Source organism: Erpetoichthys calabaricus, chromosome 13 (assembly GCF_900747795.2).
Source record: "Erpetoichthys calabaricus chromosome 13, fErpCal1.3, whole genome shotgun sequence".
Classification (NCBI taxonomy): domain Eukaryota; kingdom Metazoa; phylum Chordata; class Cladistia; order Polypteriformes; family Polypteridae; genus Erpetoichthys; species Erpetoichthys calabaricus.
This window is the reverse complement of record NC_041406.2, coordinates 30020221-30046459: the sequence shown is the minus strand read 5'-3', so window position 1 is coordinate 30046459 and position 26239 is coordinate 30020221. Positions and strand designations below refer to the sequence as shown.

The window sequence follows — 26239 nt, the reverse complement described above, 5'->3', positions numbered from 1 at the left end:
ACTGGGGAGCTACAGTTCATTGAGGGAACCATGAAGGCCAACATGTACTTTGACATACTGAAGCAGAGCAAGATCCCCTCCCTTCGGAAACTGGGCAGTATTCCAACATGATAACAACCCCAAACACACCTCCAAGACGACCACTGCCTTGCTAAAGAAACTGAGGGTAAAGGTGCTGGACTGGCCAAGCATGTCTCCAGACCTAAACCCTATTGAGCATCTGTAGGGCATCCTCAAATGGAAGGTCTCTAACATCCACCAGCTGCGTGATGTTATCATGGAGGAGTGGAAAAGGATTCCAGTGGCAACCTGTGAAGCTCTAGTGAACTCCATCCCCAAGAGAGTTAAGGCAGTCCTGGAAAATAATGGTGGCCACACAAAATATTGACACTTTGGGCACAATTTGGACATATTTCACTTAGGTGTGTACTCACTGTTGTTGCCAGCGGTTTAGACATTAATGGCTGTGTGTTGAGTTAATTTGAGGGGACAGCAAATTTACAACGTTATACAAGCTGTACACGGGCTACTTTACATTGTATCGAAGTGTCATATCTCCAGTGTTGTCCCATGAAAAGATATAATAAAATATTTACAGAAATGTGAGGGGTGTACTCACTTTTGTGAGATACTGTATATATGTCATTTCTTCTTCTTCTTCTTTCTTCTTCTTCTTCTTCTTATTATCCATCCATCCATTATCCAACCCGCTGAATCCGAACACAGGGTCACGGGGTCTTCTTCTTCGTATTATTATTATTACATCATAACCCCCCTAGCATTTCAAATGCCCACCTTACCATTTTGGTTTCGAGCCCGGGGCTGAGTGCTGTAATCCTAAATGAAAAAGTAACGACAGGGCATTAAAAAGCCACAAATCACTTCTGCTGAATTGTCTTCGTGCGCATAGCGTCATCCTTTATAAAGCCCATCCCGATGGAACTTGCTGTAAAAAGTACATAAGTGATTAATAATAATAATAATAATAATAATAATTCTTTGCATTTATATAGCGCTTTTCTCACACCCCTTTTTTTGCTTTCTCCCGTTCTTACATATGAAACTGATATACTCTTGAACTTAAACTTTGATCACTAGCAGCTCTTACAGTAAGATGACGTTAAAAAGTCCGTCTGTGTAACCGGAAATCTCTAGTTATTAATGAGCGCTCACAAAAGTATTACGGAGGTACTGCGCCGACTTGTTCTTTCTGTCGGCATACGTAGAGTTGCCTCCCACTCCCCTTTAAGTTCGGCTGGAAAAGCATGCCGAGGAAGTGTCAAACTTTCCAATAGCTCATCTGAGAGCGAGTGTGCGGTGCCGCAGGAGACGAGACGCGACACGACGCGACGGCTACACAGACTGACAGCGCAGCAGCCCCGCAGAGCGAGCAAGTCGAGGGCTCCGTTCGGGTTTTAAGCAAAGGGACAAAAAAAAGTGAAGCCCTTTACTCAGTAAGTTCAAACGACTTGACCGATTCCTTTGAGCCGCTTGAACCCGTGTTGTCTTTTCGCTTACTTTCTGCTTTAAATGCATTGATTGATAATGATAAAGATGGCATTGTTGGCAGCGGGCTCCCTCACCCCCGATCTGGATTAAGTGGGTTTAAAAACGGGTGGATTTTGTTTTCGTGCATAGAAACACTGAGGGTGTAATTTCTGTCACGCTTTATTCATCCATTCTTTCAGTTCGGTGTCGAGGAACCTGAAAACATGAATCGCAGGAACCGCGGAAGGGATGCCTGCGCATCGGAAAATCTCACTCGCTTACCCGTTATTTCCATGCCAGGTTCGCTCCTAAAATTGCTGGGTTCTTAATAGCACTATAGGGATCTTTACTGGGTGGTGCGGTTCCACATGCTTCACCAAGCACCATTTCATTCTGGGAAGGTTTTTTTGTTAGTGAAATTGGACATCATACTTCCCAATGTGTAGCTGAACTCTTTAATGTATGGTTGGCTACCCATAGGACTGGAAGCCTCCAGCTTATTGTTATAGCACTGCTGACGGAGCCTATGGGAACTCTGTTTTTTTTCCCTACCTAGCAGGACCCTAACCGATTAAGAAATCCTGGACTTGGCCTGTGGGATTGTGAGTGCTTTGAAAATCTGAAGACCTTGGTGCTTCACAAGTCTGCCATCATCTAGTCATGCTTATTTACTCAATGGAGCCTTTGTTACTGATCTAAATAAATAGTGTCATGGTTCAGCCAGCATTCCCCCAAAGCGCTTGTTTTCAAACTTGTGTCCATTGTTTGTTTTGTTTAATTTTATAAATTTTTTTCCTAATAATGTTTATTTTATTTATTGCATCTGTTTTTTATGTAAAGGTTAAAAAAGGGGAATGGCCTTGTTAATGTGTTTTGTGGGCGGCTCCCAAGGGGGTGGAGCCACCTGCCAATCACCTCCAGGAACGGCCCTCCATCCAACATAAAGGAGGGCCTCCCATAGTTCCTTGCCGTTCATTGAATGCGCTAGGGAGTGGAGAGTTTTGGTGAGCATCTGTGCTTTTGATTGTCGGGATTTTTGAACCTTTGTTGTGTTTTTGATCGCACCTCCGGATTTCCTTTTGGGTCCGTGTTATTTGATATTTTTGAACCTCTGCTCCGTTTCAACCACTGCCTTTGGATTCCATATTGGGACTTTGTTTGCGGGGCGGTACGGTGGTGCAGTGGGCAGCGCTGCTGCCTCGCAGTTAAGAGACCCGGGTTCGCTTCCCGGTGTCCTCCCTGCGTGGAGTTTGCATGTTCTCTCCGTGTCTGCGTGGGTTTCCTCCCACAGTCCAAAGACATGCAGGTTAGGTGCATCGGTGATTCAAAATTGTCCCTAGTGTGTGCTTGGTGGGAGGGGGTGCATGCCCTGCGGTAGGCTTGTGCCCTGCCCGGGGTTTGTTTCCTGCTTTGCAGACCCCCGTGACCCTGTAGTTAGGATAGTTAGGTTGGATAATGGATGGATGGACTTTGTTTGCTGTGTCTGCCTGGTCTGTTCAGGCTTTGTGCTTCCATAGCTCGTTTTGTGGAAATAAACCTTTTATTTTGTAAAGATTTCTTCTCAGCCCTTTGGATTTCTATTTCTGACAGCATTTTCTCCCCTACCTTTTGGACCGGTGCTTGTGGGACTCTCTAGATCAGGGGTTCTCAATGTCGGTCCTGGGGGCCCACTGTGGTTTCAGGTTTTTGTTCCAACCAGATTCCTAATCGGTGACAACACCTGATAACAATGTGCTCAATTAATTAGCGGCCATTTTTTTTTCTCTTCACTTATTCTTCATTAAGAAAGCACCACAGCATGTTTTATATTTATAAGACATTTAGGAATATTTCTGTTTTTGCTAGAGATTTAAATGCTTAGCAACCATTTGTTGATTCCATTCTATTTTGCCCTTTCTCTGTGCAGTTTGCTCCCTTCATTGTATCTTAATAATGACAACCAGCGGAGCAGACAGCCAGGCAAACAACAAAGCTGCAACTACTTCAGCGTTAGACCCACTAATTAGAAAATAACAGATTAATTAAACAATTAGAACATCCAGCAAAAAATAGAATGAATATCGAAATGAAAATATTGTTATAAACAAAATACATTATTCTCATATAACTACTTGGTACATCTCTCTATTATATAAAAACATCTTGGGTCAAGACGTGATTTTCTCGGAGACACTTTAACGTCCCGCGAGACAAGGAGGACGACAGCTGCCGTACAGGCTTTTAAATGTTTGAAGTGCTGGGCGACATGCAGATCACGCAGCACGGCACAAGCAGCAAGCCAGCAGCTGACTGAGCACAGAGGAGGTAAAAATAAATGTATATGTTTCCCGTTGTATCACCGTTTAAGAGGGGGTTTCCGAGAAGCGACTGAAACTCAATGGCGTGCGTTCAGCCCCCTTCTTCACAACGCGATTGGCAGAGATACGAAGTGGCTGGCGCATACCGCGCCCTCCTCGGGGGCGAAGGGGGTGGGCAAGCGAAGCGAGCAGGGGGCAAAACCCCCTAGTTTTAATGTATATATTTTTTTTTTTACTAAACTTAGTTTTCTAATTTCTATATTTGTCCCACAACACAGAATCTGGCAAATAACAGTTCACTTAATTAGCCCAGGAGAACAGTTAAAAAGTGAAGCTGGTTGGTACAAAAACCTGCAGCCACAGGGGGGCCCCCAGGAGCGACGTTGAGAAATCACGACAGATTAAGGGTTTTTTTATGAATCGTCATGTGGACGGGTCGTTTGAAAAAGCAAAAAATGGTTCCCCTATGGCATCGCCCTGAAGAGCCACTCAGGTACTTTTATTTTTAAGAGTGTTGCTGCCTGCAATTGGCCAAACGTGCATGGCAGCTTTTTATGTTTTATTTTTGTCCCATTGAAGTTTTGAGAGCAGTAAGAACTAATTTGGGTGGGGATGCTCCTGTGCCGCACTGCACAACCTGATCGCCTGAAGGTTTTTTGGAATAACAGACGGAAACTGGAATGTCTGAACAAGAACAATCAAAAAAAAAAAAAAAAAAAAAAAAAAGTGAACATTTCACAGTTGAATCGGAAATTCTTGGAGTTAAAACTGCAGAGTTAAAAGAGAAGCAGCCGTCAAAGGACAATGAGCCACGTCGTGTCGTTTTGTAAGCTGCTTAACCCTGGCCAGGGTCTCTGAGCCTGTCTCAGCTAGTATAGGAAACAAGGCAGGAGCAACCCGTCACACACACACACACACACACGCACACACACGGGGGCCAAGTTAGCATCGCCAACTCAGCTAACCTGCATGTCTTTGGACAGAGTGAGGACACCGGAGCACTCGGACGAAACCCACACAGATACGATTTTCTGGTCTTGAGAAATGCCGTTTCGTCCCGCTGTATTTTAGATATGGCTGGGGTGAAAAAACAAACAACAGCATCATAACAACCACAAGTATAAAAACCTGCTTACGAAAAGTACAATTACAAAGAAAGGTAACGAATACATGAGAAATGAAGTCATAAATCAGTATGTTTAAGTCAGTTTATAATAATGTGGAATGTTTTCCTTCTCATAGTTTATTATAAATACGGCCCAGACTACATATCAGAACCCCACATGACAACTAAATTGCCAAGAAATATGTAGGTACGAAAACAAAATATATAAATACTGTACAGCTCCCCCAACACCAGGCACAGTGACGCACAAGTGCAAAACCAACACGCTCTTTTATTTCTGTTCCCTTGGAGGAAACATCTTCCTCGTTCCCCACAAGTACAACACCATCCCATAATACTCCTCAAACCCCTTTCTTTCTTTCTTTCTTTCTTTCTTTCTTTCTTTCTTTCTTTCTTTCTCTGCCACCTCCACTCCTCTCCACGCAAGCTTTGTCCACCACCTCCCGGCTCCTCGAATGGAGTGTGGCAGCCCCCTTTGTAGTGCACCCTGAAGTGCTCCAGGTGCACTCTGATCCTCTTCTGGCAGCACTCCCTAGTGTGGCGGAAGTGCTGCAAGTCCAGAGCTCTGGGACTGTCCAGGCAACCCCCCCCCCCCCCCCCCCCCCCCCCCCCGTGGTGGCCACGGGTCCCAGCAGGGTTGAGCTTCCAAGATCCAAGCCTGTGGCGTTGCCCTCTCGTGTTTTGGGGGAGGTGAATAAAAAGAATAAAACCTTTTAATTTTTATGATGTTTCTGCGTTTGTCCATTTATCTAGCCAGGGTTTTGTGGTATATCCTACTCTAGTAGGCATTATTGGAGGTGCTTTTGCAACTTTTTGGAACTTTTGTGCATTGGGACTCCTAGTTCACAACAGAAGCTTTGTTGTTATTGGAGTAGTTTTTGAAGAATGATTTTTTTTTTGTTTTCTATGAAGCCGTATTTTCGTCTAGATGGACATAAACTGTCACTCGCTCGCTATATCACCCTGCCTGATTGCGAAGACATGAGCGGAGTGTGCACACCTGTGCCCCATCAGAAGTGTCAGAGCCACATTGTGAACGTGCCATGAGAAAAGCATCAGGAGGAGAGGCAGTTCGAGCTAGGCACTATGGGTGCAAGGATCGCTGCTCTAGAGCTGGATCGTCCCCATGCACTGATTACTTGTTGAGGAGTGGGAACAATCAAGGAGGTGTCCTACTCCAGGGATATGAGGTATGCCAGGGCTGCAAGGAGGAAGATGGGAGAACAACCAACCCTGAATGGTATGGCCGGTTCTGCTTGGAGGCAACTAAGATACGGGTCAGATGGTAAGGCCCACAGATGCTTGCATCTCTGCCAGCTGAGTAACCGAGACGAAAATGGAGAGGTGCTGGGCTTGTCCGACAAAATATGAAGGACCTGATGGCTGTTGGTTTCAATCTCATTTTAATCTGGATATTAAACTCACAGACCGTCACTGCTTTTATGTGCTATTTACTTAAAGAAGAGATCACTGCACTTTTGAACACTGTTTAGTTTGGATTGACTTGGTTTTAATAAAAGAAAGCACACTGATCACTTTGCAGCTACCCCTTTGCATGTGTCAGTGTCCTCATCTGTTAGGCTCTTCCCTTGGGTGCATTATCAGCGGTAGCGGATCCAAGAGCCTCCATGGGAGGACCTGGTAGTGTTGAGCAGACCTGCACCGTCACAGGATAACAATTCCCCAGAGCAGTGAAGGGGCACTATGCTGCAAAAATGGCACCATCCTTCAGATGAGACATAAAACTGAGGTTCTGACTCTCTGTATTCGTAAAAGATCTGCCGGGCATCCTTCATCAAGAGTAGGGTGTATCCTGATATTCAGGTTAAATTGTCCTCCATGGCCTAATCATTCCGGACCCCTAATCATCCCCTGTCCCTAATTGGGTATTAATCTCTCATCCCTTCACCACCTAACAGCTAATGTGTGGTATGCAGACTTGCTCAAAGATGGCTGCCACCACATCATTCAGGTGGGTGCTACACATTGGTGATGGTTGAAGTAGCACCCCGTTCACTATGAAAAGTGCTTTGAATAGAGAGAAAAGCGCTATATAAATGTATAGAATAATTATTAACTAAGAATTCCCCTAATAAACACAAAAAAGTTAAGACCCTTATAGGGGGCATGGAAAGAAATGCCAATGATCCACAGATTTATGCTTTTTGGGCTGGCTGTTTTCTTTCATTCTCCATCACATTTTCTGTCCAGCTGCCCCAGAACCTTACATGGTTATGATATGCAGGTTGCAACTACTCACATGGCATCAGATTGTGTCCTTTGTCTGAGGATCCCTTACTAAATGATGACTTTCACTTAGACAGCTCAGAATAGCTTCTTGAAAGAGCCAAGTTCAGATCCTTTCGCACACACATGTTTTTCTAATTTGCTTCTGGCCAGGATCTGGACGATGTTTTTTTCCTGTCAGTTTGCTTTGCTGTTGCTTTATTATGGATGCAAGCAGGCCTGAGATGTGGTAGCAAGTTACTTTTTATGGTGTTACCATCACGCATCTATCCCACTTATCTAGTTCTAGATCACAGGAGGTGGTGTGTATCCCAGCAGCACTCTCTACAGGTTAGGCAGGCAGTGTGGCACAGTGATTAAGGCTTTGGATAGCAGACCCTGAGGTTGCGTGTTCAAATCCTGTGAGATCCTAAGCAAGTCATAGGACAGTTCTTGCACTATAAGTTCACGCAGAAATAGAAAAAAATATATATATTAAAGAAAAGGAAAGTTCTTGTTTAAAGAAAGTTAAACTTATCTCGTTACATGTTTCTCTAAGTTTGGTCATACAGTCGTACTTTCAAATGTTTATTGTGGTCACCAGGGGGCACGCCAGCTCCCCAAACACCTGACACAACAGACACAATGCATAAGTCCAGCACAACACACATGTTATTTAGGTGTGGGAAACACCAGCACAGTTACAATAAACACAGCACAAGAAAACATCACTTTCCTTTTCTTCTCTCCTGTTCTCCTTCTGCCTCCACTCCTCCTCTGGCAAGTTTTATCTCTCTCCCTCCCGACTCCCAGAATGAAGGCAGATGGCTCCTTTTAGGTGATCCCCAGAAGTACTTCTGGTATCCTGAAGGCTTGGCACTTCTGGGTAAGGATGGGCTCACCAGTTCCTGCAGCACCCACTGGCGGCACTCCTCTCCACGCAAGCTTTGTCCACCACCTCCCGGCTCCTCGAACGGAGTGTGGCGGCCCCCTTTGTAGTGCACCCTGAAGTGCTCCAGGTGCACTCTGATCCTCTTCTGGCAGCACTCCCTAGTGTGGCGGAAGTGCTGCAAGTCCAGGGCTCTGGGACTGTCCAGGCACCCCCTGGTGGTGGTCATGGGTCCCAGCAGGGTTGAGCTTCCAAGCTCCAAGCCTGTGGCGTTGCCCTCTCGTGTTTTGGGGGAGGTATTGCCGTGAATCTGTCCTCTCCCCCAGTCCTTCCATCACAAGAGCCCCAGCTGTCTGCCACAATACATACAGTCATATGAAAAAGTTTGGGAACCCCTCTTAATTCTTTGGATTTTTGTTTATCATTGGCTGAGCTTTCAAAGTAGCAACTTCCTTTTAATATATGACATGTCTTATGGAAACAGTAGTATTTCAGCAGTGACATTAAGTTTATTGGATTAACAGAAAATATGCAATACACATCATAACAAAATTAGACAGGTGCATAAATTTGGGCACCCCAACAGACAATCAATACTTAGCTGAGCCTCCTTTTGCAAATATAACAGCCTCTAGATGCCTCCTACAGCCTTTGATGGGTGTCTGGATTCTGGATGGAGGTATTTTTGATATTCTTCCATACAAAATCTCTCCAGTTCAGTTAAATTTGATGGCTGCTGAGCATGGACAGCCTGCTTCAAATCATCCCATAGATTTTCGATGATATTCAAGTCAGGGGACTGTGATGGCCATTCCAGAACATTGTACTTTTCCCTCTGCATGAATGTCTTTGTAGATTTCGAACTGTGTTTTGGGTCATTGTCTTGTTGGAATATCCAACCCCTACGTAACTTCAACTTTGTGACTGATGCTTGAACATTATCCTGAAGAATTTATTGATAATGGGTTGAATTCATCCTACCCTCAACTTTAACAAGGGCTCCAGTCCCAGAACTAGCCACACAGCCCCACAGCATGATGGAACCTCCACCAAATTTGACAGTAGGTAGCAGGTGTTTTTCTTGGAATGCCGTGTTCTTTTTCCGCCATGCAAAGCACTTTTTGTTATGACCAGATAACTCATTTTTTGTCTCATCAGTCCAAAGCACTTTGTTCCAGAATGAATCTGGCTTGTCTAAATGAGCATTTGCATACAACAAGAGACTCTGTTTGTGGAGTGAGTGCAGAAAGGGCTTCTTTCTCATCACCCTGCCATACAGATGATCTTTGTGCAAATTGCACTGAATTGTAGAACAATGTACAGATACACCATCTGCAGCAAGATGTTCTTGCAGGTCTTTGGAGGTGATCTGTGGGTTGTCTGTAACCATTCTCACAATCCTATGCATATACTGCTCCTGTATTTTTCTTGGCCTGCAGACCTGCTGGGTTTAACAGCAACTGTGCCTGTGGCCTTCCATTTCCTGATTACATTCCTTACAGTTGAAACTGACAGTTTAAACCTCTGAGATAGCTTTTTGAAGCCTTCCCCTAAACCAGGAAACTGAACAATCTTTGTTTTCAGATCTTTTGAGAGTTGCTTTGAGGATCCCATGCTGTCACTCTTCAGAGGAGAGTCAAAGGGAAGCACAACTTGCAATTGACCACCTTAAATACCTTTTATCATGATTGGACACATCTGTCTATGAAGTTCAAGGCTTAACGAGCTCATCCAACCACTTTGGTGTTGTAAATAATCAGCATTGAGCAGTGACAGGCATTCAAATCAGCAAAATTACAAGGGAACCCACATTTTTGCCCAGCCAGTTTTTCACATTTGATTTAATTTCATACAACTAAATACTGCTTCACTAAAAATCTTTGTTTGGAAAACACCCCAGTACTCAGATGTTCCTAGGAAATGAAAGACATACCACTGTTATCTTTTTTGTTGAAAGGAGAGTCAATTACTATGCAGGCTGAGAAGGGTTCCCAAACTTTTTCATATGACTGTATGTACCTGAGGACTGACATCATCCAGTCCTGTGGCTTTTCCTGCGTGTAGCCTTTCATTTGTCTCCTCACTCAGTCATTCCCTACTGATTGTCAGAGGTGTCCTTGTAGTTCTTTGAAGCAGATGCTATCGCCAGCTTTCTAATACTTCTCATGAATTCTACATTCCAGTACGTGCTTGTGGCTTTTTAATCTGCCCTTTGCACAGCTTTTGCTGTTGATGTTGTTGTCACATTTCATGTACAGACTCTAACTTGTAGGAATACTTTCTCAGCTCTTTTTAATTTTCTGTGTCTTATAGTGGATCCAGATTTAAAATTCCAGTGCTGTTAACCACCACAAGGCATTTCTTTCCTCTTGGTTTTTTACTATTGCTCAACAGACATAATCTCAACTAGGTTCATTGTAGAAGAACTCTGTACATAAGTATTTGGACAGTGACACTATTTTCATAATTTTGGCTCTATAGGCCAACACAATAGATTTGAAATGAAGAAATGATTACATGATTGAAGTGTAGGCTTTAAGCATTAATTTAAATGGTTTAACAGAAATATTGTATGAGCCAGTTAGGAATGGCAGACATTTTTCTGGATAGCCTCCCATTTTCAGGGGGTTCTAAAGTATTACTAGTTTACTGTAAGTTTACTGGCAAGCTATTCCATAGCCAGGTGGAAGCAGGTCCCTTGTTATTTCATTAACTTTTAAGCAGGTAAAAGGTCTGGAATTGATTTCAAGTGTGGAACTTACATATGGAAGCTGTCACTGTGAACTCTCAATATGAGGTCCAAATAGCTGTCCATGCAAGTAAAAACAGTCCATCATTAGGCTGAGAAATCAAAACAAACCCTTTAGAGAGACAGCAGAAACACCAGGAGTGGTCAAATCAACCATTTGGTACATTCTTAAAGAGAAGGAACACACTGGCGAGCTCAGCAACACCAGAAGATCTGGAAAACCACAGAACACAACTGTGCTGGATGATTGCAGAACTCTGTCCTTGGAGAAGAAAAACTAATTCATGACATTTAGCCAAATCAAGAACACTCTCTGGGAGGTGGGCTTATCATTGCCGAAGTCTACAATCAAGAGAAGACTTCATGAAAGTAAAGACAGAGGGCTTACCACAAAGTGCAAACCACTGGAATATCTCAAGCATAAGATGAACAGATTAGACTTTGCCAGAAAACATTTTCTAAAAAAACAGTGCAGTTATGGAACAATTTTCTTTGGACAAATGAAATTAAGAGTGTACAAGAGTAATGGATGGAAAGGAACATCTCTCATGATCTGTAGCATACCACATCATCTATGAAACATGGTAGAGGCAGTTTTATGGCATGGGCACGTGTGACTGCCAATTGAAGTGGGTCACTCGTGTTTATTGATGATATGACTGCTGACAAAAGTGAAGATTTCTGACGTGTACAGGGCTATACTGTCTGCTCAGATTTAGCCAAATGCTGCGAAACTGATAGGACGACGCTTCACAGTAGAGATGGACATTGAGCCGAAACATACTGTGACAGCAAACCAGATGTGTTTCAAGGCAAAGAAGTGGAGTCATTTTTAATGACCAAGACAATCAGCCCAATTGGACATTCATTTCACTTGCTGAAGACAAAACTGAAGGCAGAAAGTTCAACAAACAAGCAGCAACTGAAGGCTGCTGAAGTAAAGGCCTGGCAAAGTATCACTAAAGTGGAAACCCAGCACTTGGAGATGGCCATGGGTTCAGACATCAGGCAGTCATTGACTGCAAAGGATTTTCAATCAAGTATTGAAAATGATTATTATATTCATGATTATTTTAGTTTGTCTAAATACTTTTGAGCCCCAGAAAACAGGGGGCAGTAAAAATGGCTTTTTTAAATGGCTCATACAACGTTTTTGTTAATTACCTTAAATAAAAACTGCAAGTCCACTCTTCAATCATGTCTTGATTGCTTCATTTCAAATCCATTGTGGTGGCACACAGGGCCAGAAATTATGAAAATTGTATCACTGTCCATATACGTACTGTATGGGCCTAGCTGTATGAAGAAGTTCAGTGTTTTGCTGGTCTGCTGGCCTGGCATGTCTGTAGCAGTCACCTTCTTCTTCTTCTTTCAGCTGCTCCCATTAGGGGTTGCCACAGTGGATCATCTTCTTCCATATCTTTCTGTCCTCTTTATGTTGGTCTTTTCCACCCATGTCCTCTCTCATCACATCCATAAACCTTTGCTTAGGCTTTCCTCTTTTCCTCTTCCCTGGCAGCTGTGTCCTTAGCATCCTTCTCCCAATATACCCAGCATCTCTCCTCTGCACATGTCCAAACCAATGCAATCTTGCCTCTCTGACTTTGTCTCCCAACCGTCCAACTTGAGCTGACCCTCTAATGTCCTCATTTCTAATCCTATCCATCCTCGTCACACCCAGTGCAAATCTTAGCATCTTTAACTCTGCTACCTCCAGCTCTGTCTCCTGCTTTCTGGTCAATGCCACCATCCCCAACCCATATAACATAGCTGTTCCTGTAGACCTTCCCTTTCACTCTTTCTGATACCCGTCTGTCACAAATTACTCCTGACACTCTTCTTCACCCATTCCACCCTGCCTGTGCTCTCTTTTTTACCTCTCTTCCACAATCCCCATTACTCTGTACTGTTGATCCCAAGTATTTGAACTCATCCACCTTCGCCAACTCTACTCCCTGCATCCTCACCATTCCTCTGACCTCCCTCTCATTTACACACCTTCATTCCTCTCCTCTCTACACCATATCTCCATCTCTCCAGGGTCTCCTCAATCTGCTCCCTACTATAACTACTGATCACAATGTCATCAGCAAACATCATAGTCCACGGGGACTCCTATCTAATCTCGTCTGTCAACCTGTCCATCACCATTGCAAATAAGAAAGGGCTCAGAGCCGATCCCTGATGTAATCCCACCTCCACCTTGAATGCATTCGTCACTCCTACCACAGACCTCACCACTGTCACACTTCCCTCGTACATATCCTGTACAACTCTTACATACTTCTCTGCCACTCCCGACTTCCTCATACAATACCACAACTCCTCTCAGTCACCCTGTCATACGCTTTCTCCAGGTCCACAAAGACGCAATGCAACTCCTTCTGGCCTTCTCTATGCTTCTCCATCAACATCTTCAGAGCAAACATCACATCTGTGGTGGTCTTTCTTGGCATGAAACCATACTGCTGCTCACTAATCATCACCTCACTTCTTAACCTAGCTTCCACTACTCTTTCACATAACTTCATGCTGTGGCTCATCAATTTTATTCCCCTGTAGTTACTACAGCTCGGCACATTCCCGCTTATTCTTAAATATCAGCACCAGTACACTTCTTCTCCACTCCTCAGGCATCCTCTCACTTTCCAAGATTCCATTAAACAATCTGTCTGTGGCAGTCACCAATCACTTGAATTTGCATGATTTGGTTTTTGTAGACAGACATTTTCAGTCTTTTGCAGAATTGGCCCCCTTTGTAGATGAGAGAGATTAATGTGAGTTTAGTTTCTATTGGGATTCTGTTGTTCTTGGACTTACATCAAACCTTTCCTTACAAGACAGTCATTTACATCCAACCTCTAACATTATGAGGCAGTAGCTGCATGCACATGCATGCAGTTTTCATTCATTTAATAACAGAGTACAACGATCTGCTTCCCTTAGAAATTTTAACAGTGACAGATATTTTTCTTTGAAGCTTAGGGGTCTTTGCTTGTTTTCATAAAAAACAAAGGAAGGATTCCCACTGAACTAATGGAGGATTGTTTTACCCTAAATGGGGGATTTTATGTGCATTCTTTGCTGACTATGAAATACAACTTGGTGAGGACCATCAACCCCCCCCCCCCATTATATATATGACCACTAAAATGCTTGGACTTTACCAATATGCCAACTCAAGACTTCAGTCCCAGACCACCAGCAGGATAGGCTCAGGTTCCTTCTTAGCATTTGACTATCAGAATGAGTGTGCTTTCATAGATCTCCAAGTCAAATTCCATTACAAGGAAGTCAGTTTTAACAAAATCTTCATTATGATATTTTGTGTTTTTGGTCCTGGTCATATACGTATAGAACTAATGTTAAAAAACCTTATTACAGTGAAGTCCATTTTATCTGCAAAATTCATTACAACAGAGTCATTTTCCATGAAAGAAACAGCAAAACAAGAACATTTCTTCTGGCCTTGGCTCAAAAAGTGCGATTCAGGAGCTTTGCTGAATAGCCAATTGAATTGCACATTTATGTCACTTTGTTTACTTGATTTTTGTCACACTTTTGCAATGGAGTGGAGCTTGGAAAGGGCATTGCAGCAGAATGGAGACATTGTGGGCAGATCTAGGGGTGTGATAACTGTCAGTCATCTTCAACTTCAACCGTACCTGCGGAGCTCTGGAGGTCCATAACTGGACTCTATCAGTGAATCAAGAGCGATCGTCACTGTGGGGATTGAAGGAGGACTGCAACTGCCGGAGTGTTATTCACATCGGTGAATTAAGTGTGAATGTCCGTGGCCCACCTACAATGGTGTCACTTTGAATGAGGTGCAGTTAGAGGTGGGGTTCTGCCATGGCTCACAAGTTGATTAATACTGTATTATACAACATAGGCAGTTTAAAGTTAAGGGGCATGCTCTGGACCCCAAGGGGTGTCGTTTATGTAACTTATTGCTCTACACAGTTTGTGTAATGTGCACAAGGGGTGCCATTTTTTGTAACTAAAGGGGCTGTGTACAATGGACAGTGGGGGAGGACCTCCAACTCACCATCCTCCCGGAAACTTCTCAATGCCACTGATTCTAGCAAAAAGAAAATAGAGGTTGCAAATCAAGTTTCACATTCCGCAGTCAGCTTTGTCAACTATGCATGCTGAAAGATCATCCATCCATCCATCCATTTTCCAACCCGCTGAATCCGAACACAGGGTCACGGGGGTCTGCTGGAGCCAATCCCAGCCAACACAGGACACAAGGCAGGAAACAATCCTGGGCAGGGTGCCAAACCACCGCAGGACACACACAAACACACCCACACACCAAGCACACACTAGGGCCAATTTAGAATCGCCAATCCACCTAACCTGCATGTCTTTGGAATGTGGGAGGAAACCAGAGCGCCCGGAGGAAACCCACGCAGACACGGGGAGAACATGCAAACTCCACGCAGGGAGGACCCGGGAATCGAACCCAGGTCCCCAGATCTCCCAACTGCGAGGCAGCAGCGCTACCCACTGCGCCACCGTGCCGCCCCGCTGAAAGATCATGCTATGTGCAAATTCTATTTTAATGAAATTCCCATTGTGCCAAATTGCTTTTTCAGTTCCAAGCACTTTGCTCTAATGGAATTTCAACTGTATACCCATGCATGTCCACCAGAAGGATGTGCACAAGGCGAGTTTATAAATGCACTCCAGGAACATTGGTGTGCTCTTGGCAGCCCCTAACATGGTCTATGCCACAGGGTAGCGCTGGTCATATGTTTCTTTCACATCAATTTAAAATATTGAATTTTTAAATTTAAAGAATCTAAATGCTCCTTTGTACAACATAGTCTAATCTAATACAAATATTATCAAGTTGCTCAGATTCAGCCTTGTTGATAGATAGATAGATAGATAGATAGATAGATAGATCTTTATTTGTACCCAGGTGGATATTTGGTTTTTTACAGAAGTTCTTTAAATACTAAATAAGTTCAGAAACAAAACTTTATCTGTCTCAAACAGAAATTCAGCCTTTATAAGCTCAAGAAATATTCTAACAAATGACAACAACAATAACCCTGCCTCAAATACACAAAAGAATTACAAAAAGGAAGAAAATACTCAACGACTTGGCTAGATATAGGAGAACATTCAGAGTGAGGCATTACAGTATACAGGTATATTGCTATAAGTATGTAGGAGCCCCAGTCGCTTTCTTTACACACTTCTCCTTAGAAATTCTTTGGCTGAAAGTCCTCAATCCTAGTATGTCAGAAAGAGGTTTGCAGAGTATTGTTCATAATGGTCATCACTTTTATCTTCTTTCTGTCCTCCACCAGTGCCTCCTGTGGGTCCAGAATGCTCCCCATAACTGAGCCTGCCATCTTAATCAGCTTGTTGATTCAGTAGGCCTCCCTTAATGTAATGTTTCTAGCCTAGCACACCAAAGTATAGAAAATCCCACTGTCCATCACAGAGTTGTAGAAGATGTGAAGGATGTCACCACATACATTAAAGGAACGCAGTCTCCCAGGAAAAAAAAGAGTCTGCTCTGCTCTTTCTTATATAGTTCTTCTGTTTTATGAAAAAGGACTAAATACAGGTGGTCAAGGATGAGCCTCAGGACAAGGAGCCAGGGGCTGAAGAAGGGTGCTCCTATTGAGTAATGCTAGTAAGTAGGAGCAGCCCGTTATGTGGTGTCTCCCGAGGACACCGAGGGACTGGCGACAGGAGACGGGTGTGCAGCTTGGCGCTGTGCCCTATGGATGCGGTAGGCCTGGCTAAAGGGATACAGCCAGGAAGAAAAAGATGACTGCACCTGTCGGTGGGCATAAATGGAAGAGACATCAGGTTTTCGAGAGAAGCCTTGGGGGTTGTGCTTTAAAGGATTTTAACCTCCGCAGATTTTCACCACTTTTATGAATTATTTATTTATTTATTAGAAGAAAATCTCTCTATTATAAAAGAAAATCTTGAGACGAGACTATTGCCAAGAGATTTTTTCAAGTCCCGTACTCCTCTCAACCATTCTCAACCATGCCCACGATCCTCTCACCTCTCATTAGTGTGAATGCTTTTGTCAGACACAGTTCCTGCACTCTTATAAATTTTTATGTTTTCCTCACTTTAAGTTCCCAATAAAAGAAGACTTATTATGTCCAAATCATATTGAAGAATGTCATCTCGAAGGGTTATCAACAGAAGAAGTGAGTACACGGGCAATCCTAGCACCGAGAAACAATGAAGTCAAACCAATTAACGCGAAAATTGTCGATTGGTTTCACAACAAATTGATAGGACAAGATTAGTTTATTCAAAATTGGTCAAACAATTCTGACATGTAAAATAGTAATGGGCAACAAGAAAGGTAATGTACAGTAGTACATCTTCCGTGGATAGCATTAGACACCAAAGGAGATCTTGATATGCCATTTGTATTAAAACATTTACAGTTTCCCGTTAGAATAGCTTTTGCTATGACAATTAACAAATCACAGGGACAAACATTCGAAAAAGTCAGTTTATTTATTAGATAGAAAGAAACGATATTCACTCACGGGCAGTTATATGTTGCATTGTCACGATGTAAGTCCAAACACAGAATCAAAATTCAATGTGATATTGATGAAAAGTTAATTAAAAAAATTGTTTTTACTGAAGTCTTTACAGTAAAAGTGTAAATTTAAAAAGTATTTGCGTGTTAATTTCAAAGCCAAACAAAACGAAAACGTATAACGCAACGAATACCTCTAATGCAACATGAAATATAATTTTCTTTCAATTTATTACGTGAGCGGCAGATCCACGAAGTGGCTAGCGCATAGCGCCCGCCCAGGGGTTGGTGAGCAAAGCAAGTGGGGGGCAGAGCCTGCTAGTTTTATAAACTGCACTTTAATTTGAACATGGTTTGACTCTGTGTTTTGATTGTCTTTAATAAAAACACTAGACACTTTTATACCTGCCCCTTGCTGTAAGTATGTGTCCTCCTTTGCCCAGCTCATCTTGGTTCATGACTATTGACGGTTCGGGTTCAAATGGTTCCTTAACAGTTAATGCGGTTTTATTTTGATGCTTTTTTTCTGACTAACTGGTACTCCGTTGTGTCCTTTCAGCCAAACATGACCCAAGGCTCGTGGCTCATGTATTGTCTCTTGTTGATGACACACAAGGTGGCTGTTTCTGAGGTGTTGTACAGCATTGCGGACATGGACTGGGACTGGGGCTCCGGCCTGCACGAGCTGCTTCACAATTTTCCTGCAGACAGCCCCTTTGTTTCAGCAGGGTCTCAAGTCAACTGCTCACAACGCTTTTGGCTTCCTTCATCTTCACCAATCTGCTGGGAGAACATAGCAGGGCCAGAAGACTTTGAGAAGTCCCGGCTAATGGTTTTGCAAAACCGTGCAGCACTGAGAGCTTTGTTGGTAGCGAGTGGCCTTGGAGAAGAAGAGATATCTTATGAACGAGTTGCCAAACTGGAGATCCAGGGTGTCCGGGCAGATCACCTTAAAATCATGGAGATGGCTGAGACAATGCAGCAGGTGTTTCAGGGTTTGGAAAAGCAGCAGATGGAAAGCAAGGAGCTGTGGGCCATTGGAAGGTAAGTGTTCTTCATAACAAGGAGGAAACAATGTGTAGCCACCTCTGAATCAAATGGATTTCTGTTTAAAGATCTGCTTACTCGTTAATGATAGATATTGAAAACATTTTTAAAGTTGTTAATTTAGTTGTTTTTGCTCCATCAATCCATCTTTCTTTTGAAACACACCTTGTCCTGTTTCGTTTCACAGAGGCTGGATCTTTTCCTAGCAATAATAAAAGCAAAGTTAGGAGTCAACTCTGCATGATAGGACGGTTCATTATTAGTTAAGGGCAATTAGTGTATTTTTCTTCATTGTTCAGGGTTTATATTTAGTCACGTTTAAAAACATGAAATCTGCCTTCTCAGTTGCATCCAATAACAAAAAGAAAGGAAATAAAAGAAACAAACAGACAATACAGGTTAAAAACCTAAAGAAATTCAAATCATCATTTGAAAAGCAGATTATTTGCCAACTACTTCTAGCAGTTTGATAGTGTGTTGTCATTGAACGAGGGAGCATACAAGTCCAAAAAAGAAATTTTGAGGTGCCAGCTGGGTTGCTCTTTTTAGTATCGGTGCTGGCAAGTGAAAATAAAAAGGTGCATAATGATACATACAAACAAAATGAACAATAAGCAGGCTGCAAAGCCTAAGAAACAACATAGGGTTGCTCTGTAAAGCGATCAGGTTAGGTAGGAGCTCTGTCTGGTGGTCTGCTCTTTCCCAACTGTGACGCCCCCTTCCAGCATCTCAGTCTTCTAGTCTTTGGACAACAAAGGGTAGAGTTAGTTGCCCTCATTAGACATCTTTCCGGAGCTGTGGTTGGAAAAAGAGACAGTACTGTCAACAACAGTGCCCCCTTGTGTCCCAGAATGGGAGTGCTTATCCTTGATGAGCCCTAAAGGCGACCCCCTGACGTGCATGCGTGACAGTGTATTTACCTAAAATGTTCACAATACATTTGAATACCTGCAAAATGTATCACTGGGACTGGGACAGCCAAGTCAAAAGTTTCTCTTTCCTTTTAATTTTAATAGGTCATGTGTGTTCTGACCATAGTCTATCTATCTATCTATCTATCTATCTATCTATCTATCTATCTATCTATCTATCTATCTATCTATCTATCTATCTATCCATTTTCCAACCCGCTGAATCCAAACACAGGATCACGGGGGTCTGCTGGAGCCAATCCCAGCCAACACAGGGCACAAGGCAGGAACTAATCCCGGGCAGGGTGCCAACCCACCGCAGGACACACACATACACACCAAGCACACACTATCTATCTATCTATCTATCTATCTATCTATCTATCTATCTATCTATCTATCTATCTATCTATCTATCTATCTATTATATAGTGCCATTCACATATCTATCTATCTATCTATCTATCTATCTATCTATCTATCTATCTATCTATCTATCTATCTATCTATCTATCTATCTATCTATCTATCTATCTATCATATAGTGCTATTCACATCTATCTATCTATCTATCTATCTATCTATCTATCTATCTATCTATCTATCTATCTATCTATCTATCTATCTATCTATCTATCTATCTATCTATCTATCTATCTATCTATCTATCTATCTAAGAAAGGAATTCCTGGAGCAATGTGTGTGGGTTTTTCAAGCGATTATCCTCCCTGATTTACAGAACTTAAGTTCTGCATGTAATTAGTGTCTGTCATCAGTTGAGATAATTTCCATTTTTTAATATTGCCCTCTGCCACACACATTCCAGATCTCCTGCGTCAGCCCCAAAAGCTTTATCTGCATAAATAGACAGATGGATGTTTGGTTCTCTGCTTTTTTGAATTTTGGTTTCTTAGATTAGTAAACCAGGCAGTAAAGTTGAAAATGATAATAGACTGTGATAAAAGCTCAACATGAAGTCCTTGTCCACTTTAAATAGTCTGAGTTTACAGAGGTGAAATAAACGCTATGTGCATTTAGAGTACATGTTTTTTCTGTATTTGTATTCTAATTAAGATTATTATTTAGGTGAGTTCCTAAGTATTTATATTCAGTCACTATTTCTACCTCCTCTACCAGAACAATGATGGCTTAACAAAAAGATTTCTGTCTCTTAAAGTCAAACATAATTTGTTCACAAAAATTTTTAAATATTAGTTGTTAGCTTTGTATAAATAAAAGAAATATTTATAATTAGCAAATCATTCAATAAATGCACATAATCCATTCCAGAATTGTGTTCAACAGGAGTTAGAAGGGGTAGGGTGAACATGCAAAAACAGCCAGGGAGCAGGAGTGACCAAAGGGCTTTGAGAGATTGTCCTATTGATCTCTGAAAGAGATGGTGGTGGCCTGATGGAGCCAGACTTGGATGTCCCAGCAGTGATCGGCTGAGATACAAGCCATTTTAATGGTTGACCACGCGTGCCATTGTCTCAGCCTTGCTGCAGAGACCTGATGAGTGATTAGGGCAAAGACAGAGAGAGGAAAGGCACTGAAGCTCAGGGAAAAAGAAATGTAACCCAGTGTAATTTCTCCGGGTTTACCCTTATTGGAATTTATTTATCTATTTGTTGACTGATTTTACTCCCACAAAGAGCACTGGGTTTTATTTGTTATTTATTTATTTAAAGAAGAAAATTGTTTATTTATTTATTGGACACTGGATTGTGAATTAAAACATGCAGAGCACATTACCTGCATTGTGAGGGAGCGTCAGTTCATTCCCAGAGAATGATCCAGCTCACAGGATCCTCATTGTTGAAGAACTTCTGTCCACCTATAGTACCTTATATACAAACCTGCCCTCAAAATCTCCACAGCTCACTTCAACAGATATGTAGTATGCACATCAACCTTGTGAAGCCACCAGACCTTCATACTTGTCTCTCTTCCACTCGATGGACTTCTCTTTGTGGTCCTACCAGGCAGCAGTTAGCTCAAGCAAAAGAACTTACTGAACACTACCCCAAAATGTGTACTTGTTGCAGTGCTTTCTGGAAATAGGTCAATCTTCAGCTGCTAGTTTGTAATTGTTAGAAGACATGTTCAATGCTGCCTCCTTTAGGGACGTGGCTTCATCAATGCCTTGATGAATACAGTTGACTACTTTGCAGAAAGCAGATGCGTGTTGTGGGGGATGCCTTTATCGATAGCGCCAGTGGTAACTTTTTTAGAACATTAAAACAATCTAGACGAGAACAGGCCAATCAGCCCAATAAAGCTTGCCAGTCTTAATTTATTAATTATTAATTCATTATTAATATTCACTTCATTCTTGCAAAATAGCATCAATTTGAGTTCTGAAAGTCCCTAAAGTCTTACTGTCTACCACACTACTTGGTAGCTTATTCAATGTGTCTGTAGTTCTCTGTGCAAAGAAAAGCTTCCTAATGTTTGTGTGAAATTTCCCCTTAACAAGTTTTCAACTGTGTCCCCGTAGTCTTGATGAACTCATTTTAAAGTCACAGTCTCGAGCCACTGGACTAATTCCCTTCATAATTTTAAACAATTCAGTCATGTGTGGGGAACAGCCCGGACACAGACAGGTAGACATGTTGATTTCACCCAACACACGTTTATTTACAACATTTACATCCATCGAAGTGCACAATACCCAGTGCCGCAGCACCAATCACCCCTTAAGTCCTGGCCACAACACAATGCCTTCTCCAAGTCTCTGGTCCGCCTCCACTCCTCTTCACCAAGATTCGTCCTCTTCCACCTGACTCTTGCCCCTGACTGGAGGGAGGCGGCCCCTTTTATACACCCTGGATGGACTCCAGGTGCATCGTAAGGGCTTCTGTAGCCACACCCCTGTGTGACGGAAGCTCTGTCGGTGTATCCAGAAGTCCTCCGGGTGTCCCCAATGCTCTTCCCTCCAGCACTTCCGGGTGTGGAAGTACTGAGGTCCAGGGCTCCCAAGGCATTGGGGCACCCCCTGGCGGTGACCACGGGCCCCTACAGGGTTGAGCTTCCAAGTTCTGTACCCGTTGGCCCCACAGCAACCAGGGAGGACGCCCCCTCGTGTTCTGGAGGAGCCACAAGACCTCCTCTGGTCCTCCTGGGCATCCCGGCCAGGCATGAACCCCCGCCGGGTACCACACATGTTTCCTCTTAATCTCCTTTTGCTTAAACTGAAAAGGCTCAGCTTTATTAATTCTATCCGCATAGCTCATAACCTGTAGCCCTGGAATCAGCCTAGTCGCTCTTCTCTGGACATTTTCTAGTGCTGCTATGTCCTTTTTGTAGCCTGGAGACCAAAACTGCACACAATACTCCAGGCGAGGCCTCAGCAGTGAGCAGATTCAGCATAACCTCCTCGGACACACATCAAGGTGCCATATAACCTAACTGTACTTGTCGCCAATAATTGCACAATTCTTCCAGGGCTTTCAAGCAACTTATGAAAATATACACTAGAGTAATTTTTTGGGACATGAACAGTAAAAAAATACTGTCGGAATATTGTAATTCTTGAGTTCAAAAATCAGTAGTTTAAACAAATTTTAGTTCCACATTAATTGGCCTGAACTGTGTCTTTTCCTAAAATTCTGAAAACTGTTCCATTATGTACATTTCAACCATTCTCAAGGGAATAATTTAAGTAAGTGAGTAAGTCATAAATGTTCTTTTCTTCCCAACAGCCTTCTTAAAAGCATATTTCTGTTTGAGAATTTCTTCTGAAGCCAGCTGATAAGACTCACTTTACTTAATCCGCCCTTACTTTTGGCAACACTCTTTAATTGTGTGGGTGTTTATGCTTCTGGAAAAATATGTAATGAATGGAAACAGTTCACTGCCATTTACAGCCCTACCTTTATAGTGTGGGATGAATGGTGTCCCAGTCTGTGGTAGTCCACTTTAAGAAATTGCAAAGAAGGAAGTTTGTGTATACAATTTCTTAGCAATCTCATGTCCTAGTCGTACTTGTACCCGATTCTAACTGGTGCAACTTTGGATTAGCTCTAATAGTTTCACTTTGTGCTTCTGAGGTGTTTCATTGTGAATTTCTAAGTGTGTTTGGGATTGTCTTGTTGTAGAAGCCATCCTTTTTTCAGCTTCAGTTTCCTGAGTCTGACAGTCTCCTCGAGGATTTGTTGTGAGTGGAATCCATTCTTCCCTGTACTCACACAGTGTTATCTGTGCCATTGACTGCTGCACAGCCCCAAAATGTAATAGTCCCACCTCGTCCTTAACAGTTGGCAAGGTGATCTTTTCTTCCAAACCTGCTTCTTTTTCTCCTAAAAACCATTTGTGGTTTGGCCAAAATGTTTGGTTTTTATCTCCATCTGCCCACAGCACTTGGTTCCAAAATGCCTCTGCCTTATGCACATGTTGTTTTGTGCACTTAAGACATTGTTGTTTGTATTGAGACCACAGGTAAGGCTCTCCCATGAAAGCCATGCCTGTTGCTTCCCTGGTGAATCTCTCATTGACAGGAGACATGGTAGGATCTGGCCAAGAGGTAGGACTCAAACAACCTGAGGGCAGTCCCAGTGATGCCACAGTCAGAGATGACTGCTGGTTGATTGTGTCAAAGGCCGGATGAGAGATGTAGCACGATGAAGACAAATCACATGTTGGCAGCCTAGCCAGCCGTACCATGTTGACAACAGTGAGGCTAGCCATCTGAGTGGAATGGTCTCTTTTGAGGCCTTACTGATTTGGATCAAACATTCTGTTCTGTAGAAGAAACAAAGAGACTTGGTTAGAGACAGCAGGTTCCAGTGCTTTGGATAGAAAGACGAGGAGCCCATTAAACAGTAAATGGTAACTATCGACTATCAATGCCCCAGATATAGGAAGGTGAATTTGGCTGCTGGTCTGGAGCATCACAACCACTGGATGTAACTTGTACTGTTATAGTTTACAGGGAAGCAAACATGCTCCGAAACACATTGCTGCCTTCCATGGAGAGCACCAAGTTACCCTTGTACCACCTAGTTCTGCACTAAAAGACAAAGAAAGGTTTTACAGTGAAGGCAAGGGCTGCCCACACAATGGACTTGCTTGTTGAAATTTTTAACACGCCTCATGTAGTTCAAGTAGCATTTCATTTTGTTTTTTCTATTATATATATATTTTTTTCTACTCTGTACAATGTATTGTTTAACTCTCCACATGTTTTGTATCGACAGCCTCATATTAATTGATCTGTCATATCGTTACACTCCTGTTTTCATCTTAGAAATGTGTGTGTCATTAGACTTTTAAAATCTGAAAATCAGCTTTGTAGACAAGGTATGTTTTAACCTACAAATACTATAGAATAGGCTAAAAACAAATCACCTAGTGCATAATAACAGTTAGAAAAAATAAATGAATAGTCTTTCCAGTACCAAGTAAGCCTTGCATTCCTAATAGATGAAGTAAAGTGGATAAGCCGCTCTGTCCAACATTGTGCAGACCAACTGAATTCCATCCAGATCACAACTAAATAACTTCATATGTTGCTACAAACCTTGTGTACATCTGGTTTATCTGGCTTAAAAACAAAATCTATCAGGCACTTGCCAGCATTGGCTTCCAGCAGGGATCAGTCTGTACTTTTAATGAAGGCAGCAGACTTTTTAATGTTTCATTGGACAGGAGATGTTGTTAAAAATATCAATTAAAATACTGGCAGGTTTCAGTGGGCAACAAAGTAGTGCTGCAGACTCTAAGCTCCTGGGAACTCGGTTTCATCTTCCAGCTCAGTATACACTTTGCACTTTCATCTTTTGTCCAGATTTTCTTGTTTGCTCTCACAGTCCAGTCTCGGGCATTTGAGGTAACTGGTGAGTCTAAATGGCCTCAAAGTAATTGTGTGCCTATGGGATGGACTGGCATCCTCCTCAGGTTTGGTTCATGTCTAACAGTCACTGTAATGGATGGATGGATGGAGGACAAGCCTCGTATTACATACCACATGTTTTAACATTATCAAACCTGCTTTTTAAATTTTAAAGCCATGGGAGCCTGGAGTCTAGAGCACTGGGTGCAAGGAAGCAATTATCCATACATGGGGTGCTAATTCATCAACGGATATTCTCTCTCACACACACACACACACGCACAGACTCACGGGAGACTAATTTAGAATTTTTAGTCAACATAATCTGCACATTTACAGGATTCTGGTAGGGGAAACCCATTCAGAAAATTGCAAATTTGTAAGTACCATATGGACAGCCACCTTGTGAAGGATTACAAACGAGAATGCTGGGTCTGTGAGGTAACAGCTCCAGGGTTTGCTCTTCTGAGAAAAAAAACAATGCAGATTTAATTTATTATTATAATTGATTTATGTTTTCTTCTCTTATGCTAGCTTGAAGGACCAGATCACTGCAACTAAGCACTCTATAGAAGGGAGAGACCATCTTGCAGCTTCACTGGAAAGAAAATTAGCCGAGCTGGAGGGATCTTTACGTACACTGCAGCTAAGACTGGCTAAAATATTAACTGGCTGACTGCATACGAAAGACGAGACCCTGTACTTTATTGCTTTTTTTTTTTTTTTTTGAAGACTGGACTTTTAATTTTGGTGTTGAAACTTTATAAGCATATATATTGTGCAAATGTTCAACATGAAAGATGACATATTTAGCTTTTTTTCTGTCACATGGTTTTACCTTTTTGTAAAAAAATATTTTTATTATTTGCACCCTTGTCATTTTCTGTGTATCTGTGCTACTCATGTCCTATTATATAATTACTTTATGCTTAAATTGCTATGTTGTTGAAGATGTTAATGTTTGCTCTTCAAACTTTTTTAAGCATGCCATTCTAACCGATATATTACTCATACACTTTAATTTACTTTTCAGTGCAAAATTTCAGCTAAAACATAAACTTTTTTTGTTCTTTTTTGTAAGAGGAATTTGAAGCACATTACAAAAATGTTCAAGTAAAGGCAGATTGAAAGGTTA

At 42.3% G+C, this 26239-nt stretch overlaps 1 protein-coding gene across 1 annotated transcript; it reads left to right on the top strand.

Moving 5' to 3' along the window:
• The first annotated feature begins 1140 nt into the window (after positions 1-1140).
• si:ch211-57n23.1 (uncharacterized) lies at positions 1141-26239 on the top strand. The gene is made up of 3 exons (XM_028818063.2): positions 1141-1454; positions 17873-18357; positions 25639-26239. Exons 2-3 carry the CDS (start codon positions 17879-17881, stop codon positions 25778-25780), a joined length of 621 nt encoding a protein of 206 aa, XP_028673896.1. The 5' UTR covers positions 1141-1454; positions 17873-17878; the 3' UTR covers positions 25781-26239.